At 38.9% G+C, this 19,661-nt stretch overlaps 1 protein-coding gene across 5 annotated transcripts in view; it reads right to left on the reverse strand.

Moving 5' to 3' along the window:
* The window catches only part of KIAA1549 (KIAA1549 ortholog), a 154,308-nt gene that overhangs the window by 55,198 nt on the left and 79,449 nt on the right, over positions 1-19,661 (reverse strand). For all 5 annotated transcript variants that reach the window (XR_008732474.1, XM_055712047.1, XM_055712045.1 and 2 more), the window contains exons 4-8: positions 16,498-16,675; positions 14,911-15,038; positions 13,306-13,489; positions 5,383-5,442; positions 2,664-2,809 (exon numbers count right to left, since the gene is read on the reverse strand). Coding sequence is in view for 4 of the 5 variants with exons in the window: in XM_055712047.1 (XP_055568022.1) it covers positions 2,664-2,809; positions 5,383-5,442; positions 13,306-13,489; positions 14,911-15,038; positions 16,498-16,675 (696 nt within the window). In the remaining variant the exon portion in view is untranslated. The remainder of the gene's footprint in view (positions 1-2,663; positions 2,810-5,382; positions 5,443-13,305; positions 13,490-14,910; positions 15,039-16,497; positions 16,676-19,661) is intronic.

Here is a 19,661-nt window from a genome sequence, read left to right on the forward strand (position 1 = left end):
AAAAAATTAATAAGAATTGAGTTGTGGTAAACTATTGACAAAATATAGCATAGGGCCTAGCCTCTACATATGTAATGCAAACCACATTAAATGTGCCCTTGAATTTGCAGCATCAGCAGATACATATTAAAAATATATATGACTTGCTCTGTGAGGCATTAATATGAGCATCATGCAAAAATCAATGGAACCATCTGATGTATAACAGTCAGGTGTGAGGCTTCAGAGGGGTTTTTGTACATAATGGTTATAGGCTTTTTTCTTTTTTTTTTTATCATGGAGTGCCACCTGCTAACAGCACAGACAGGCAAAGGGGAGGGGAAAGCATGGTATTTGGGCACCCTAGGTAGTCTAAAGCTCTTATTCAAAGTGTCTAGATTTAAAGAGTAATTTTTAACATTCTTAGATCCTAACACATGCCTTTAGTAATGAAATATAAACCTCACAAAGTATCACTTCTATTTTCTTAGTATATGAAAGGAAACTAATATGCCTGCAGTAACATTCACAAATAATTGCTTCACCTTCTGACCCACAGTCCTGATTTTCCACAGGGCTTAGACATGTCACATTTCAACGCACTATAAATATCTCTCACCTTAGGAAAAACTCCAGCCTACAGGGGCACAACACAACTGAAATTTGTGTCTAGTTTTTCATGGATATATGCACGTCCTGTTAATAAAAGCATCCCATACTTTTGGTGTTGCTGGCAGCTACTGTTCTTATTTTCAATTCATTGTGGCCTACTACCATAGCAGTCACTGGTTTGTGAGCAAAAAAATCATATATGGGAAAATCTAAATATAAAACACAAAGAACATTAATAGCTCTCCCTGAAGACACAAACAGATGCACAGATACAACACACGTCAAACATCTTATAGACTTGGCTATGAGGAACAGAATTAGCGGCAGTAAAACAAAAAGGTTTACTGCAAATGGCTATGGACCAGATCCTTAGCTGCCAGGGGAGCATCCTTGAAAGAAATTGCCCTCGACTCTGGAGACCACTACCAGATGCATCACTCCAGCTGCACACTGGATAGTCTCCAACGCTGTCTCACCTACCACACACCTCAACATCCTGCCAAACCAAGGTACCAAGAAGCTATAGTACCTGATGGTACCTACTATTCTTGCGCAGGAAAGCAGGACACCTATCTGCAAAGCATCTCCTTCAGCCCTCCTTCTCCCACATCTCTTTTATTAAAGTGCTAACCCTATCTAACAGTGTGGGCTGTGAGAACCTGGAGAAGCCCTGTGTTATGTGGGATGGTATGATGTGTTGACCATAACTATGAGAATCCATCATCCAAAGACAGCAGTTTGCAGACTCTTTGCACTAATTAAGTTAAATAAATAAGCAGCACTGCTTTTGGAACACAAGCTACAGACCTCATCTTCTGTCCCAGTAAGTAACAAAGACATAAGAGAGAAACTGTATTTTCATTTTCTGAAACGCTATTCTTCAGCTAGAAAGGACCTACTTGTAATTTTGTGCAGGCAAAGATAAATTATGTGAGCTTTATTATGTAAAATCATAAACCTATAATCTACACACACATTTTATAGGCTGTGGTATTTTTGCTAACAACATACGGAATATTTGTTGTATTGTATTTATATGCAAAGGGAGGACTGAGGCATAAAGAACAAAGTGCAATAAGAGGTGCTGGGAATAGAAGATCTGGAGTAGACATCTATCTACAGCAATTCAAAGCTGCACAAAAGAAAAATAAAATAAAAACTCTATTACCAAAACAGATGTTTCTGAGACAAGAAAACAAAAGTAAGAAAATCCCAACATTTGGAAATTTAAGTGGTAGCAAAACCTGTAGGATTAAATTAAATAAAGAGAATTGGTCTGAACTACTAGAAGGGCATCTGTGAGGTAAACCAACTACCAATGAATTAGCTGGAAAACGTAATTTATAAGATAAGCCTTTAAAAAGTATTTTGGCTTTCATTTTGTTGACCTGACTATAAAGAACACATGGATATTCAAGTTCTGAATTCTCACAAGTCCTTCTGGACATGATGTGAATAATTGCACCTGTGACAAAACCATAAAGCAGTACTAGAATCTAGACAGCAGAAGCTGCCATGTGCGCAAAATCTGACATGATTAATCATTCTTACTTGAAAACCATTACTGTGACCAGGAGTGTCATGACAAACAGTTAAGGGGTAGAATATACCATACCACTGCATCAAGCTGCACATGACTTGTCTTGGTATTTCTACACCACTACCAAAACACCACAGAGCCGTGAAGCAGCTGTTCCAGCAGAGCGCTACCTATGACTCAGATAACCATCCTGTCTCCCTTTGCTAGGCACCTCATGTAAATCAGACAAGATAGCAAGTTTTTAAAACAGGATGTTGGTAAAATAATTTTCAGTATTGTTTTTAAGAAGTCACCAGAGTTTTTTAGTAGCCACTCAAAATACTCAGTTGTTTCCATTTATTATGTTTGGTTTAAAAAACAAGACTGTATCCAGAACCACCACATTTTAGGTGCAGAACACAAGCATCACCAACTAGATAAATATGATACACGCTTTTGAGTCATCTTTCTCAACTCCAAATCTAGGCAATACAAACTTAAGTCAATAATTTATTACCCTTTATTTTTTCCTCTAACTTTTAGCTCTTAATACCTGCACAATGTTGCTGCCTGCAAAACTGGCTCGTCTCCATATCCGCCCTCTGACCAAAGCCTCGTTTAACAGGTGAGCTAGTTTCCGTTCCATCTCAGCCTGAAACACTTCCTCCTGAATTCGCTGGTCGACGACACCCAAGAGAACTAGAGAGAATTGCAGAGAAAGTAACCCAAGAACACAAATGAATTAGTAAAACTTTTCAGTGTCTTGTCTGCAACTTCAATTACAAGCTTTGCATCACCCTGTGACAGCTCACAGACAGTTTAAGAGCAGCTGTATTCATATGGGAATACTGTCCAGCTGAGCTGGAGATTACATCTTTGAGAGGAAGACATAGGGTGGGAAAAGCTTAAAAGAAATAAATTAAAAAAATAGGACAGAGGGCATTTTTGGAATCTCAACCAGGCTAGACAGGCCCAGGATACTGAAGAAACAGTTTCAATTTTAAAAATCCATAAACTTATGAGCATTCAGTGAATTATTTAAAAATAAATGAAAGAGAATTCAGTCTAAATTGCTGCAACTACTTCTAGTTAAAATGTTGCATCCAGAAGTGATACAGAGGTGGAGATGGGCCAGGCAAGGGTTCAGTATCAAGGAGGGAAAAGTAGAACAGCAGCACATGAATTTAGCTGTATATTCCAAGTGCACCTTCCCTAGATAAGGTAAAGATTAACAAGTATGCCAAACGGCACAAAAAAACTGGTTAACAGCCCTGCCCACTTCACTTCCCAACCCCAGGCGCTCCAAGACACTGAAGCAGCTAATGCCTAGAGGAAATCCTGAGGAACAACACATAGGAAGTATGAAAAAAGTGTGGACCTTTACTAACAAGATGGCATCCAGTAAAAGAAGAGTGAATGGAGCAACAGTGATTCAAATGACTTAAACCACCCTAAAGGACAGTTAAAGAACTCAATGCTGACTGCAGTAAAATAATTCTGTTTTCATTCCTGTGCCTCTCCACTAAAATGGTTTCTTTTGTTTAAAGTCCTTTTTTCAGTGTTTTCATGTTCAATTTTTTAAGTCTCATGCTTTAAAAAAAGCCATCCCATTAGATAAAATCAAACAAATATAATTTTTTAAGAAAAATAAAACCAAAAATATTGAAATACTTTTCTCACTTAAAAAATGTCACTGTAGATGTCAGAAGAAAGAAACATTTTCAGGATTTCTCAACAGAGATCAACAGCATCTGTCTTCTAAATTCAATCATAGACTAAGTATCTCAGCATTAAATAGGAAAAAACAGACAGTGGCCTAAGACTATTACATACGGCAAGTTGAAAACCATTCTTGCCTGTATATTGCATTTCAGTATCGATGAATTATGCTTAACAGCATAAAATATATTCTAAATCTGAGAGGGACAGCAACAGAGAACACTTATATCCCAACTTTTTATGACGATTGTGATATATGCACATATATCTGGGTAATGCAGTATTAAAAACCTTTACGTGCATACATTCTATTCATTTCTTATGTCATGATTCATTACCCTTACAGTACAATACACAGACTGAAAGGACTGATCCAGCCAAAGTCTATAGCTCTTCCCAGGCTGCCTGAAAGAACCAGGATTACAAAAAATTCCTCCACAGCAAAAAAGGTGCTGTAACTGGTTTTCAAAATCTTATAGTCAGGAAGTTTAGAAAAACCCAAAGGGACATGATTTCTGAGCTGGAAGAACCCTCTTCTTACTGCAGGATCTAAGGGAACTTCCAGCAACAACGGACAAAGCAAACTTAAGGCTGAGCAAGAGGGTGGGGGGGTGACTGAAAGAGCTAACAAAAATCTCTAAGGAAGGATGGCATCGGATGTGGGAGAGACACATGTTGCTGAACATGATCTAAAATTCTTCATTTTTCTTCTCTAAAACAAACTGCAAGGGCTTCAGAAATTAAGTTGCAACTTGGTTTCCTCCTTAAAAAGTAAATGGGGTCACTGGTGAGAGGAGACATGGATACCTGAAAAAAGAGTAGGTCTATACAAACGGTGAACTACAGGTGGTAGTCTTGTGGGAAGACAAAAGTGTATCCTGTGGGTCATATCAGTACCCTAACAGCAAGTTTGGTAGGCACAGCCAGATCACCATTCAGGCCTTCTGTTTAAAAGCAGCAGGTAGGACCTACAGTGTGCAGGCCACCTCAACAGCCTTTGAGCATCTAAACACGACAGCTCAACCCTATCTGCAAATTACAGAAAAAAACATCCAGAAGACCTTGGTGGGAGGGATCTGCTGTGAATGAATCAGAAGAGATCAATGAAAAGTGATGAAACACTTTCATGTTTTGGAATTTATTTTCATTCTGTTTCATTTCTGGCATGCTTTGATACAAAAGTGCCACACAGAATTTCAATTTTTATTTAAAATAAAATCAAACCCTCAAAAATCAACGTAGTATATTGACAGCATGCAGAGTACACACTTTATGCCTGACAGTACAAGTTGTCTCTAAGAATGATCTGCTTTATAGACAAAAACTACTTTGTGTGCATTATCAAGGAACTGCAGTAGTTCATTCTAGACCCGGGAATTACATTTTCTGGATATTCCAGGTCACTAAGCCTTTGGTTTTAGAATTTATGCAGCTCTGGCACATTATTACCTCATAAAAATGCAGCACCCCTAAGCTATCGATATTTATGCAGCCTAGTTATCCTGCTAACAAAAATAATTGCACTCTTACTTACTTGCAGAGACTGTACATACCTGTTCTCACCCAGGAAGATTTCATCAGCTGAGACACATTAAGCTTAGGATAATGAAAGGCTGAGGGAAAAACAGAATGGAGGAAAAACATCCATAAGAACAGTATTCTCAACAACATACACAAACAAGAAGCCACTTCATAATTTATACTGTCAGTAAGCATCTTATTTACACAGATGTATTACTATTCCTGAGGCTATGCAGACACAGCATTCAGCAAAGTGCTCCAAACATACACTCCACCCCCCCAGGTTTGTCTCTGAACAAAAAGAGCCTAACTGAAGCAGTCAGATTTATTACCTGAATGATTTCAAGCTGCTGTACTGAGGTCATTGCTCCTAGATATTTAAAAGCTCATTCTGAATTGTGTCTCTTACTGAGCTAGCTGCAGGATCAGGCTTTTGCTCAAAGGGCAATGAGGCAACTCAAGAGTGTCTCAGAATGAAAGTAAGACCTTCTCTGAGGCAGAAACTACACAGAAACACTAACTGTAAAGCAAAAACCTAAATATATCTGATCTGCGTTTCAGGCTTGTGCAGGGGGAAGCATTTAAAAAACACCACCTTGATATTTTTTTTTTTTTTTTTTTTACAAAAATCACAAATAAATGCATGTAGAAACACAGCTGTAGAAAAATCTCAGATTTCTGTGTTCGGCTTGGTGGCTTCAACCTTTCTTTATTTCTGATTTTTTTTTTTTCCAAAAAAAGCTCTGCTCCACAGTGAAATCCTTGCCTCAGTGATGTAAAACTATTTCTGCTGACTTCAGTAGGCCTAAGATTTTTCCTAAGGTTTCCACTGGAGAGCAGTAAAGACATGTTGGGAAACAAGCAAAGATGGGGGCTGGGCCAACAGTTTCCTTAAGGGAAGTCTTAAGCTTCACTATGGCAATAAGAAAAAGGAATGATCTTAACTTTCTCAAAATATTTAATCCAGATGCAGTTTGCTAAGCATTGTACAAAACTTGATTTTTAAACAATTTCATGGATAGAAAGAATGCAGCACGTAACAATTAAATGACCTGGTCCAAGCCAATGTCTTTTCTCCATGTCTTCAGTTGTAGACTAGTTTGCCACTATTGCATGTTTCAGAGAAATAGAAAATTAAATTTTTTCTAATTTAATCACATAATAATTTATAGAGTAGCTGACCTCTGCCAGCATACCTAAACACCAATTTTTGCCCCTTAGAAAACTTACAAATTGTGTTAAGCCAAATCAAAAGAATCAACAGTTATGTTGTACCTTTTGTTTTCATAGACTTATAAATAGCACTATGAGGAAAATAAATGACAATTTGGTTATTCCACCTTTATTTCAATAATAGCACCACTAGCTTCAAGAGAACTACCTGGGAGATACATTGTGACTTACCGTTCACAAGGGTATCAGAATACGGTTCTTTATTCTGAACAGGAAACATTGGCCCTCTATACACTGACCAGCATGCATCACATTTCCAAAATTCTCAGACACACAAAAAGCACCTCGAAGTCCATTTAAACACACACATTTATTTTTGGCATCCTGCAAGACTGTTCTTCTGATTGTGGCTTTTAGATTGGAGTTGTATGTACTCTGGTCGTGCAATTGTTTACTTCAATTTAAAAATACAACCTGAACAAAAAAGCATAAACTGAACTGCATCTCTTTTTTTTTCCAAAGCATGGAAGGAGCAAGATAAGAAAATCAAAAACCTTCCAATGGCCATAAAGCTTTGAACTACTAGCTGTTGTGAACATTTTCTTCTTTTAAACCAAAATCATGTTTTGCCTCAATACTTAATGTGCTCTTCACACTTTTTCTAATTAGTACTTGAAAATGATTTAATTCATGCAAATTGCTGGATGACTATTCACTTAAAACTTTTCATGGAATTAATGAAATTTAAAAATAAAACAACTTGAGCAGAAAATCATGAAATTGAAAAGGAAGATGTGGCGTGATCATTGGCAACTAAGGCTGGGTTCTAAAACCTGACAAAGAATGCATTAAATGACAAACACTTCTGAAATTGAGACCATGCTCAGAAGTCAGAAAATCCAGGCTCCAGTTCTTATTCCACAGGTCACAAGTGTCTCACCAAAACGTGGCCAGATCTTGAGCTCAGCTAGAGTCTCAGTGCTGCAGCAAGATCATATTTGCAAAGACTCCTAATGCCCCCTGGAACTAATGATTGAAAACAGCACAGACTGATTATTGTTCTGAGGGGGAAGTTAGATGGACTAAATGCAATTATTAGTTGGATTGTAGCTGGTTTGCTAATGACTATAGATGCATTAATGAAGCAGATGCTAGCATCATTAGAAGATTCTAACACGCAGCCCTGAAGCACTATACCACGTAACAACATTGACTCAATGATGACCAAAAAGGCAAAGGGTCACCTAGTCACCCAGAAACCTCCTGACAGCAGTCTGAAGGATACCACTTGGGCAACATGGCCTTCACCAGATGCTGCCACAAGGATCTTTGATCCTCTCATATAGAGACATGTGGGACATGCAGGATAGAACCAGTACCATACCAATCATCCTACATTTACCAGAAATAAGAAACAGTAATGGAGGGAATGCAGTATTTGGAATAAGGCAGCATCAACTGAAAAATAAGATTCCATGCAAATATGGGGGTGTGGGCAATAGTAACACACTGTATCTGTTAAAAAACTTGATCCAAAATCTACCTAGAAAAAAAATGCCAATTATTTCTGGAGTCTTTGGACTGTATCATACAATTTTATATTAACCTATTGCCCTTGCAGCATCTCCAAGATACCCAAAATAGATGCCACCCAAAGTGCTACTTATGACACTGAAAAAACAACAAGTCCCAAGGCAACTCTCTATTTGAAGTCATAATAAAACCAAAGACATTTATTCAGGGTACATTTATGAAAGCCAATGTTCCCCACCTAGTCCACAGCTAGCTTTTGCCTGTCTGCAGAGAAATATTCCAGCCATAGAGATACCAAATATATTCTTTTCAGTTGTCTTTAAAGAATGTTAAAACCAAGACTAGACCTGCTTTTCTTTCCGCTGACACATAGTTCACGACCATCTAACCAGTTTACAATCTGAAATGTGGTACGTACGGTGGACAATGCAAAATACGCAAGATGGAAAGTGTAAACTGAACATTTGAATATAAGCATGTTGCTTAAGTCACCTACAAGTCTGTGGGGGGAAAAAAGAAGTCTGGCAGTTTCCAGGCTTAGCTACTCCAACAGCCCTATTCCTTCACAGAACAGTCCATTCTGCCAAACTAGCAACTTTCACTACTGACCCTGACTCTAAATGAGTGCAAAAAAGCTGACAAAAAATTCCTGCTGTTAATGATTTACTGCACAGGGACAACCCACACAGAAGTATAAACAGTACATATTAGTTATGTGAAAAAAAAAAATAATCACACCAAACCAGTGAAAGGACTGGGTGTGAAAGGCAATGTGAAGTAAACAAGCGGCAGGAAGCAAATACATTTCTTCAATCAAACAAGGCTGGTATTTGAGATATCGATGGCAAGGTCTCACTTCACTTAACAGTGTTGAGATACAGCGATATTACACAAGTAGCTTTTCCTCAGTATGAATCAACTTCAACCCTGACAGCTCAGCTCACCTACAAATCATTTCTTTTTCTTCAGATGCAGACTACAAAACTTCGAATCATATACAGAGCCCTCAAGGGAAAAAGAAAAAGTCACCACTAAGAGTATTAACTGTTAGCATGCCTGATAACTAAGGCACAAATGGCATAGAACAGTATGGTATGGAACATTTCATATTTACATATAAACAAGACCATGTGTAAATTATTTGAATGTAAATATGAAACATTCCAAAATTCCCCTCAAAATTCACACTGAAAAGCAGAGGGTTGCATATTGATTTGCACCAAGCAAAACAGCTACCTATGGAAGATCTTCACAACACCTTCTCTGCTACAACTGCTCTGTAGCCCAAGGGAGAACATGAATGCAAAGAGTTCAGGGCCTAGAAAACAAAAACATTCAGGCATCTTCCTGCCAAAGTAGCTTTGAAGATCTGGCTGTTGATCATCCTCACAGACTGCTGAATAAGATGGTTCAAGAAATATCTGCCCAGCACTGCTGAGCCTTTGGACATGATTTTTGGCTCTGAACACTGAAGATCAAAAATCCTTAGCCTCAAAATACAGTCATAGCAACAGTGCAAAAAACCTATTGAAATAGCTAAAAATAACCAGGTGTATGTCTTGTTTATAAAAGAGTATGAACTACATTCATTATTGTGCTTGCTGACACTCATAGCTCTAACAAGTTGAGAACCCGTGTTTCTACTTTGCTGACTTATCAAATGGCACCATAGCTGGTATTCCAAAACACTGACTACAAATATACCGAATCACTATTGAGATGAAGTTAGATTAGTTCAGATCAAAATAAGCTGTCCTCCAGCGGGCTCAATCTACAGTAAATTGGAGTTCCTCTAGCAACAAAGTAGTCAAATGCTGGCAAGGTGCTCCTTGCTTTAGGGCATCACATCCACGAAACCCTCATGTTTTCTACATTGCAAACATTTGAAAGACCTCATGATTCCTAGAAGTTCTGAATTAATAAATTGAAATATATTTATTTTGATTTATTACATGTATTTTATTGAATACAACATTAAATGTTTTGAAAATGGGGTCTAGACAAATTTGAACGTCATCTTCAAAATTTCTTTATCAAACTAAGAGACACCACCACCACCACACTCAGGCTAAGGTCTCCCAGGCAAGCGTTACGCACTGTTGGCAACATTCATTCGATAAGCTATGGCTGCAGTCAGGTGGGTCACTGAAGGCAAGGATATATGCATAGCTTGTTCAGCTGCACCATCCCTGTTTACTGGGTATGTGCACCAAAGAAACAGCATTTTTCAAGAGCTCCAAAGAGGAGAATCTGAGAATAAAGTGTGTATCATGATGGACTTAGTCACCATTGATGAGTAACTCTGCCTTCCTACACTAAGGGTCTGCTCGAGGATTTGAGGTTTGGTAGCATTTGGGACATTTGGTGGATCTGAAGGGAGGAAGAGTAATTTTGTGTCTGAAGTCTGGAGGCCTGTGCTGGAATTTGCAGGAATGAAATTACTGCACAGTTGGCATTCTTGTTTAAAATTGCCAGCAGGAATAAACAAACAATTCCTGGTGCTTCAGAAAACAAAGTTATAGAAATAACTCACCCCTAGGCCTGGATATGCCACTGTACTAACAGAGGCTAAATCTGCCTGGCTGTAACAGCCAACATCTACATTACTTCGCTGCAAATCCTCAGAGTAGCCAGGAAAAGAAGGGGAAATCCAAACACTGCCTCTCCCCAAAGGCACTGCCTGACTTGTTCACTCATTCTACTTTCCATGGCTTTCTCATTAACACGTGCGCCATCACAGAGCTCCACCGGCACTGGCCAGGAATCAGCCCCACTGGCCAGGCACTATAAGCATGCTGATAACCAGGGAAAGCTCCTGCTATGAGCACTAAAGAAATTATCTTCAAATTTCTTAAGTACCATCAGAAAAGGAAAATAAGGAGAACGGTGTACATGCATGTTTGTTTAATAGCAATGTTTTTCCCCTATAACCAGTCTGTGTTTCAGGATACACCGGCCTGGGTAGAAATTCTGTTATCATTTAACTGGCCTGTAGCTCCACTGCACAATCCAGAAGATGGATTCTCAGCAAGGGGCAACAGGCATATTCACTACAAATATCACTCCAGAACATGTGGACAAAACTAATAACAGTATGACCAGATGCGCATACATCACAGAAAAAAAACCCAAACCACAACAATACTGGAAATATTACCCAAGAGACTAGAAGTTAAATACACTGTAGGGCAAAGGTGCAAAAGAGATGACACAGAACAGAGAGAAACATCTTTCAAGCAATCAAGGCAGGAGTAACATTTAATTTGAATTCACTGAGAGATAAGAGACCATGGTCTGCAACCTGAGAAGCTCTGCAGCCTTGCAAGGAACAAAAGAAAAGCCAGCATCTATGGACAGGGATTCTCAAGGCTTTTGGTGCTGGCTTAATTAAACACAGCTACCACTGTACAGGTACAATCTATATGAGACCAAATGAAAGCAGATATGTTTAAAGGAAATGAGTCAACAACATCATACATTTTTTCAATTGATTATGGGAGCAGAGGATTCAAAAAAGCTGAAAAATGAAATCAGAAAGTTTCAAAAAATTAGTATGTTTAAACTACTTCTAGTCATAGGGAAAGTACCCTGTACAATCATCTTACACAGATTTAAAGGTGCTGTGGAGAACAACTTCTGTTGACAATCACTCTCCTTACAGTATCTTCATTGACATACTGCTACACAGCTGCACAATTAACAGCAGCTACCATTAGGCCTGATTTTCCACTAGACATTTAACTGTATAGCAAGCATCACCATCATATGTTATGCACATATATAGCTCACAAAAATAATCTTGAAAATTAAAAATCTGCATTGGAAAGCACAGTAAGATATGAGAAATGGGGAATTAATGGACTAAGTTAACAGTAACACCCACCAGAGAGAAAGGCAAGCACTGTTCTCTCATGATCTTTCTTATATTCGTGAATCATTTGTGTCATCAACAATCCATTAGCGTACAAGGGTAAATGCTGAGTTTAGAAACTTGGCTTATTTATAAGACTGAGGTAATCTGAAAAATCTAACCAAACATAAGTTGTCAAGCCTAAGTGTCAAGCAAATTCTGCTAAGCAGCCAGTTCCTATTAATCTAAGTTTAGCATGGCCATGGACTGGTAAAAAGGACTTGCAATGCAAGTTGCAGACAAGAAGCAAGAGATATACTTAAAAGGTAATACCTTAAAAGATAACAGACTACTCAAAAAAGCACTGCTGCTAATAGATAGCCCAGACGGACTATACAGGGAAATACAAACCTATGTTACCAGGCTTTCTAAATCTCAGAGCCAGTTAGGCACAACACAAAGCCCAAGGTAGTGAACCTCGCTGAGAAGCAACAAAGGGCTGCGCAGACATAATGACCAAGACACCCCTTGGTTGCACCTTAAAGCAATACTGAAGTGACTTTTTTTAAAAAAAAAAATACCTAAACTAAGACCAATGGACTAATGAAGGCAGGTGTATTGGGTCTGGCTGAGCCCCATAGCAGCCCTCAAAGTTCTGTGCTTGTATTGGTAGCTAGAGCTGGTGATAACACACCAGGGACTTGACTACTTCTGAGCAGTGCTCACACAGCATCAAGACTGTCTCTCCAAACCCACCCACCCACCCACCGCCACAGCAGACAGGCTGGGCAAGATCTTGGGAGGGGACACAGCCAGGACAGCTGACCCAAAGTGACCAACAGTATATTCCATACAATTTGACATCTGCTCAGATATAAAACCTATGAAAAAAGAGGAGAAAGGGGAGGCATTTGTTATTTTTAACATTTTTCTTCTGGAGCAACTGCTGCGTACTGAAGCCCTGCTTCCTGGGAAGTGGCAGAACATCACCTGCTAATGGTTAAGTAGAGAATAACATCTTTTGTTTTCCTTCACTTCCACATGTGCAACTTTTGCTATTGCTTCATTGAACTGCCTTTATACTGACCCACAAGGGGTTTTTCCCCCCATCTTATTTTCCCCCCTCCTTGTTCTGTGGATAGAGTAGCTTGGTGGGCACCTGGCGTCCAGCCAAGTCAACCCACCACACCAGGTTAAGTACAACCAACCCAGCAACAAGGTGCTGTAATACTGATATGCACTATGTGAGCAGAGATGGGCACACACTGCTCTGCAGAATTCATGATACAAGTTAGGCACTTGAAACTGCATTATCACTTACACACAAAGTTACTTTAAAATTGTAGAGAAGAAAAAATACTAAAGTATTTTGCAGTCTTGGCAAACAGTAAGTACTCACGTTCAGCAATTTGCTGCACAGGAAAGCCCAGATAGAAGCTGAATTCCACCACGGACAAGTTTCTTAGCTGCTCACTGACTTCGGACCCGTTTAGAAAACCGTACCTATCTCGGACAGCAAAAACAATACTCACAGGGCCTTGCCGAAATGCTACCCCAGGCCTGCTCAGAGTTATATTCAGTATCTGAAAAGACAATATTGAAGCAGAGTCAGCAAAATCAAACCATTGGCATTTCTATTCCTTCCCTGACAGATTTTTTTTTTTTTTTCCCATAATATGAAGGGGGGTCAATTCACATCAAAACAGGAAAACCTGTTCCAAATTGATTCAGCCTGCTGAGTCTCAGAAGCAGCAAAGTTAAATGTGAATTCCTCTTCCAAGAGTTATCTTTTAAGGTCAACCATAATCCAGAAAGATCTGAAAGTTACAGTCCAGAAAACAATGGGAAAAAAACCAACTACCTAGAGAGGCAGTCAGCAAAATAAACTACAGATAAAGAAATCTTAGATGAATACTAAACTGCATGCATCAGACAAGAAGAGACCATGGTAAAGAAAGATCCTGAAAATGGATGTTCTCTTGGTCAAAACCTTCTGCACCATGCACGCCCAGACCCTACCACTGGTTAGAAGCCTTATTTTGGCACAATGTACAAAGCAACTGTGTTCATGTAGACAAACCTCTTCTAGACACTAAGGAAGCATTTTAAAACAAAAGTTTGCTAAGCTGATAGTCCAAGACATTGTTTTGCGTGTTCTGTCTTCAGTTTAGCCAGTCACGTTGTGTCATTCAGTTGTACAATTCTGAGCATTTTACCGAATGCACTATACACTACTTCAGGCACTATAATGTTTATGCCATTTTTCATGCTATGGTTTTATTTAGGGTACTATTTATGGTGCCAGTTAAATAACAATTTTTTTACAAATTTTGGTACTATAAGAAAGCTAGATTAAATTTAAGAATTCAAACAGAAGAGGGAGTTGGTCTCATTAAGCTGAATGACTGACCTTCCATGGAGTTTAAGGCTCTGCTATGTTATTCAGTACCCAGCACACAGGCAATACATTTCATATGTGACGTTCCAGTAGCAACTGCCACAGACATCATATCCTGCTGTAAGAATTTCTAGACCTCAGAAGCCACTAGCATGTTTGCTCACGTAACAGCAGTGTTAAATTCCTCTATTCCCTAACAGGATCCCCTAATGATGGCAATGAGAGCTAAAAGTTGTCTTCCAAAAAAAACATTCTAACCACACCCTACTCAGTAATAGTAAAATCTCATGCAAATGACTCTGATGCAGGTTGGGGCAGCCTTTATGTGAAAAACTAAGTCCTGTTTTAATCAATGATGCTTTTGGATATGAATCACCATCTTGAGTAATTTTTTTCAAAAACTTGGAATCAGAGGGCTATGTGGTACCTTATCATTTTGTAGGGAAAAAAACCCTGACTTCATGACAAAGCCTCATAGTTCTAAATTATCCAGATGGCAAGTGGTAGCCAGTGAATATGTAACTCAGTTTACTGGCTGGATGAAACACAGGACAGCCAAAGGTGAGGAGAAAAAGGGACCAACACAAAACATGCTAATCGTCTTACCTGCACAGTGAAGTTGTAGAACTCCTGGCGTTTGCTCACCTCCATGAATGCCATCATTAGCCCCTTCTCAATGCGCCGGCTAAAGTTGCAGAATGCAACATCCACATTTCGAGGCACAAACTGAAGCACTGAAGGCAAAGAGTACATGTTATTCCTACAGACAAGTACTTCCACAAGAGAGAACAAAATGAGCAAAAGAATCCACAGGGCTATCACTTCTTCATGGAATTCAGGACATATTCTGTGAAACACTGGCTAAAAATACAACAGAAATAATTTTGTATTGGTGCAGTAAGTTCTCTACTCAATATATATCGCAGCAGTCATTAGACTAGCAAAAGGTATTAGTGACAAAACACCCACTGTTTTCCACTTGTATACTTGAAGACATCCACTACATACATGCGACTAATTTTACATGACACTGGTCAAAACTAGACACTGATCTGCCACACTGAAATCCTTAGTACCCAATGGATCAATGAAAGTCTTAAAGAAAAAAGCAACAAATCTCTTTCTCGTAGCTTGAAATTGAGTTTAGCTTATCTAAAAGACGACATTTTGGGTCCATTAATACACATTATCAGTCTAACAATTGCAAAATACTTAATTAGGAAACAATCTTTTATATCTAGATACATACATCCTAGTCTTTCACAGGAGAGAAAAAAAGCACAGAAAAGAAAGTGAGCACAGAGGAATGCATGTACATCTGTGGATTTCCTGGTATCATCTTACCCAAAGACATGCCGTGATTAGGTTGTAGACCAATAGCAATGTTATACAAGGTTCAAGAACAGAAAATATGTCTACTCTCTATCTATATAACCATGTTAAGCAGAAAAAGACATCACACCTGCACAATTAAAGTGATGTCTTACCACAGTTATTAACAGAGCCGAAACAACAGAAGAAACATACCTGAACAAAAGTACTATGTTTGACATTTAATAACACTCTGCCTATACGCTCAGTTCCTGTCACTACCTCATTACGCAGTCAACCAACCAGGCAGGTGGTTTTGTTATACAAATAGTGCCTGAAGATTTTAAATGATACCATTGACTCTCAAAATCTATTACATGGGTAGATATTTTACTTTAGATTATTAGTAGTCATGGGCTTCACAAACTGCTGCCACAGAAAGCTGAATACTACATGAGCAATCCTCCTGCTCACATTATGTATTAGCAGCCAATCCTCCTACATTATGACAATTCTAAAAAATAGCACTTAACATGGCATAATTTGAAACTTGACTCAAGCATTATAAAGTAGCTGCACTGTATGAGTAAATTCTTCACAGAATTTTTTTTCTCTTCTCATATTCTGAAGCAAGAGAAAGAGCACGCCTATTTTGCAACGTGCCAAAAAAATTTTCCTGAATAAATCATGAAATTATGGGGTTAACCACTTACTATTTACCATCTCTCAACCACAGATCCAGCAAGTATTTCGCTAACAGCCAAGAATGAAGATTCACAGCAGAACTCAGGGTTCTGACTCAACCTTGCACACCTAATCCCAAGTGAAGAAGTGTGAATCGCTATGAAGCTACATGGCCTCTTTGAGTCAGGAAGAACTTACCTGTCTGAACTTGGAATCTGTTATCTGGCACAGTGAAAGAAGGATGCAGTGAGAGGATCATGGGGGCCTCACCACGAAGAAGACTGCTGTTCACAAGCACATTTATGACAGCTACTGCCGTGTAAACAAAAGGACCAGATGTCACCAAGAAAACAAATCTGGGGGAAATTTTATAAACCTACAAAAAAAAAAAAAAAAAAGAAATTTCTTCAGCGTGAAATCTGGCAACACTTTAGACCTAGCCTCACACATTTCAAAGCCATATCATCAAGAGGTAGGAAAATGCAGTATTTATTTTTCGAAGACAGAGCAGAAGCACAAACACTCCAACAGAGCTGTGCCTTGCAGCCTCTGCTCCGGTGCATCAGAGACACAACTCCCATGTGCTAGGTGTGCCTACTAGAATCACTTATGTACAACACACCAGTCCCAATACTTCTTGACTTATCACATCCCAGCATAGCAGGCACTACCCCTTGCCTGCATTCCCCTGGAGTACATAAGAGTTCCCATACAAAATTGCTGTTTACTTACTGAACCACTTACATAGCTTCTGCATTTCAGTCATACACTGAATCAGTCATACACTGTACAGTGAATACATTCCTATATCATTCACATATGACATGCAAGGAGCAAAATAAACATAAGCTGTGTTTTATGGATATAGTTTTCACACTAAAGAATGCTTTCTTTCAGAGAAAACTATATACTTATTTCAGCACAGTTATCCTCTTCCAATTTATCTTCTAACTTTGAGTCTTCTTAAAAAACCCGAGGAGCCCTAGTCACCATGTAAAAGAAACGGGATTGTAAGTTAAATATAAACCTAGATGAATGTTTCCATGCAGACACTCTTATCTACCAATTCTCTGTCACCTAAGTAAGAACAAACTGAAGGCTTTTATTTGTTTAAACATATTGCAGCATCTTCTCTCCTTCAGAGAGATTCTCTCAATATCAAGGACACTTGTTTCCCACCTTTCCCCTCCCCACCCCCTTTGGTTTACTCCCCCAGTTTGCTTTATTTACCTAAGGTCCAACACAATGGCCTCACAAATCAAAAACCAAAGCCAGAGACCCAAAGATTCTGATAAATGTGCACTCCCTAGACAAAGAGATGCTAGCACCTTTCAGGCTTTGTGCTGGTGATGGGATACGTTAGATAGACTTAACTTCAAGATCAGCCTTACAGAAAAGCACAGCACTACTTAAATGGTGACCCATGCGTTCCTTACTGGTATTCCTGCAACAGTGTAAAGTGATGGCAATTGCTGTTTAGATGAGACAGAAAGCAGCTCTTTCCTGTCCTCTATGAACATGCATTTCAAATAGATCATCTTGACCAGAAGAAACTACTTCAGTAGCAGAAAGAAATAAAAAAAATAATAATCTATGCTGCTCATTATTCATTTCTTCCTTCGTAGCCCACAAATATATGCAACATCCAGCTTTTATTTTAAATAGATTTAGACCTAGAGAACTCAAATTTAATTGATATGAATAATATGCACAGCTCTTTTCAGCTCCTGTTATCTGAAACGTTATCCTTTTATCTCAGGATGAAGTGATCTCTGCAGCTTCGGTTTGTCAAACAGAAACAGCAGTTATAATGGGTAAAACATGCCAGAAGAAAGTTGCCCATTACTTGCAAAGGGGACTACTTAAAAAGGTGAGAAAAAGGGGACTTAGAATCACAAATCCCAGTGACAATTTGCTGGTGATTACTAAAGCAATATATGCTGAGGAAGAGAGGTTTAGTGTAGCCAGCATACACATATGCACTAGCGTCAGGTATTTCAGACAAGAAAGCAATCCCCTGTTAACTCAGCTGTCTCCACCTCTGACCTGCTGCAATGCACCATCAACACAATGAAAGCAGTCTACCCTCAACACCCCCCTGGAATTTTGCATTGACTTTTTTGTCATAACTGCTAATACTGTCCCCTTTGTGCTTCACTGCAGCAGAAAAGTGACAGCAACTACAGAAGAATGGAAATATAAAAAACAACAACCACCTTTTAAGTGTAATTTTGAGGTAGGTAAATTAGAACTACTACAGGTCAAAACAATAGCTATTTCTGCTTGTGTCAAGAGTTAGCACTCTACAACCTAATTCAGATGACAGAAATAATATAGTCATGTCACTATGATGCTGTCTACAAGCTAAATCATAGAGAAGTTTGCAAAGTTATGTTGGATAAATGAGCACAGCTCATGCCTCTTGATTCATGAATGAGAACAGCTCCTCTTGGCACAGTCCCAACCATTCAAAAGCCCAGCCATCCACCCAACCCTCTTGGAGGTTTCACCTCTACTGCCAGGACAGTTAGATGCTAACAGATTAGCTAGCTGAACCACCACATTTTAGAGTGACACTTACTAAAGTAAACAAGCACAAATTTCTTATATAAAACAAGTACAAATTTCTTAACATTTTGGGCCAGAAAGCCAGAGAATCATGCAAAACTCCATGTGCACTTTGGAGCCATTCCCACAGCAAAAGCAGAAACCTTCAGTAAGAACAGAGAACCCTTACACCACCTCGAGAAGCCATCCCTTCTCCAAAGTGCAATGGCTAATCCAACTCTGCTGTTTCCAGGGAAAAACCTCTCATTCAAAAGAGAGTGCTTCTACTACAGAAAGTTTCCAAGCCTCCATTTACTAGAAGGCTAGAAGAGAGGGGGAATCATATGCTTACTCTGTGCCTTATGATGTTCCCTAAACATTTGCTATTAATTATTGTCTGCTAAAATATTTGATTAGACACAACTTTGCTACAATCTAATTCATGCTTACACTCTACTGTACTATGCTGTGTAAACACCTGGCAGAAAGCATAAACAACTGATTTCCTTACCACCACCTTATTAAGTATCCCATAAAGAGCTTGCAGAGAGCATTTGACTTCCTGAAGATGGACTACAAAGGCTCACAGGTCTTAAAAATGAAACAAAGCTTCTGCTTCTATGCGCTTTAGGATCCTAAGGCAACAATTCTCTCACCATTTTTATGCACCTGAACAATACCAGCCAGAATTCCAGCAGCCATGAATAGTGATGAAATCAGTGCAAGCCCACAAGGTGGCATCTTTGAAGGGAGCATTTAACTGCCTGACAGTGAACTGATCTTACTTTAAAGGCAGAGGTTTACTAATTTTGGAT

The sequence above is a fragment of the Falco cherrug genome, chromosome 5, assembly GCF_023634085.1.
Source record: "Falco cherrug isolate bFalChe1 chromosome 5, bFalChe1.pri, whole genome shotgun sequence".
Lineage (NCBI taxonomy): Eukaryota > Metazoa > Chordata > Aves > Falconiformes > Falconidae > Falco > Falco cherrug.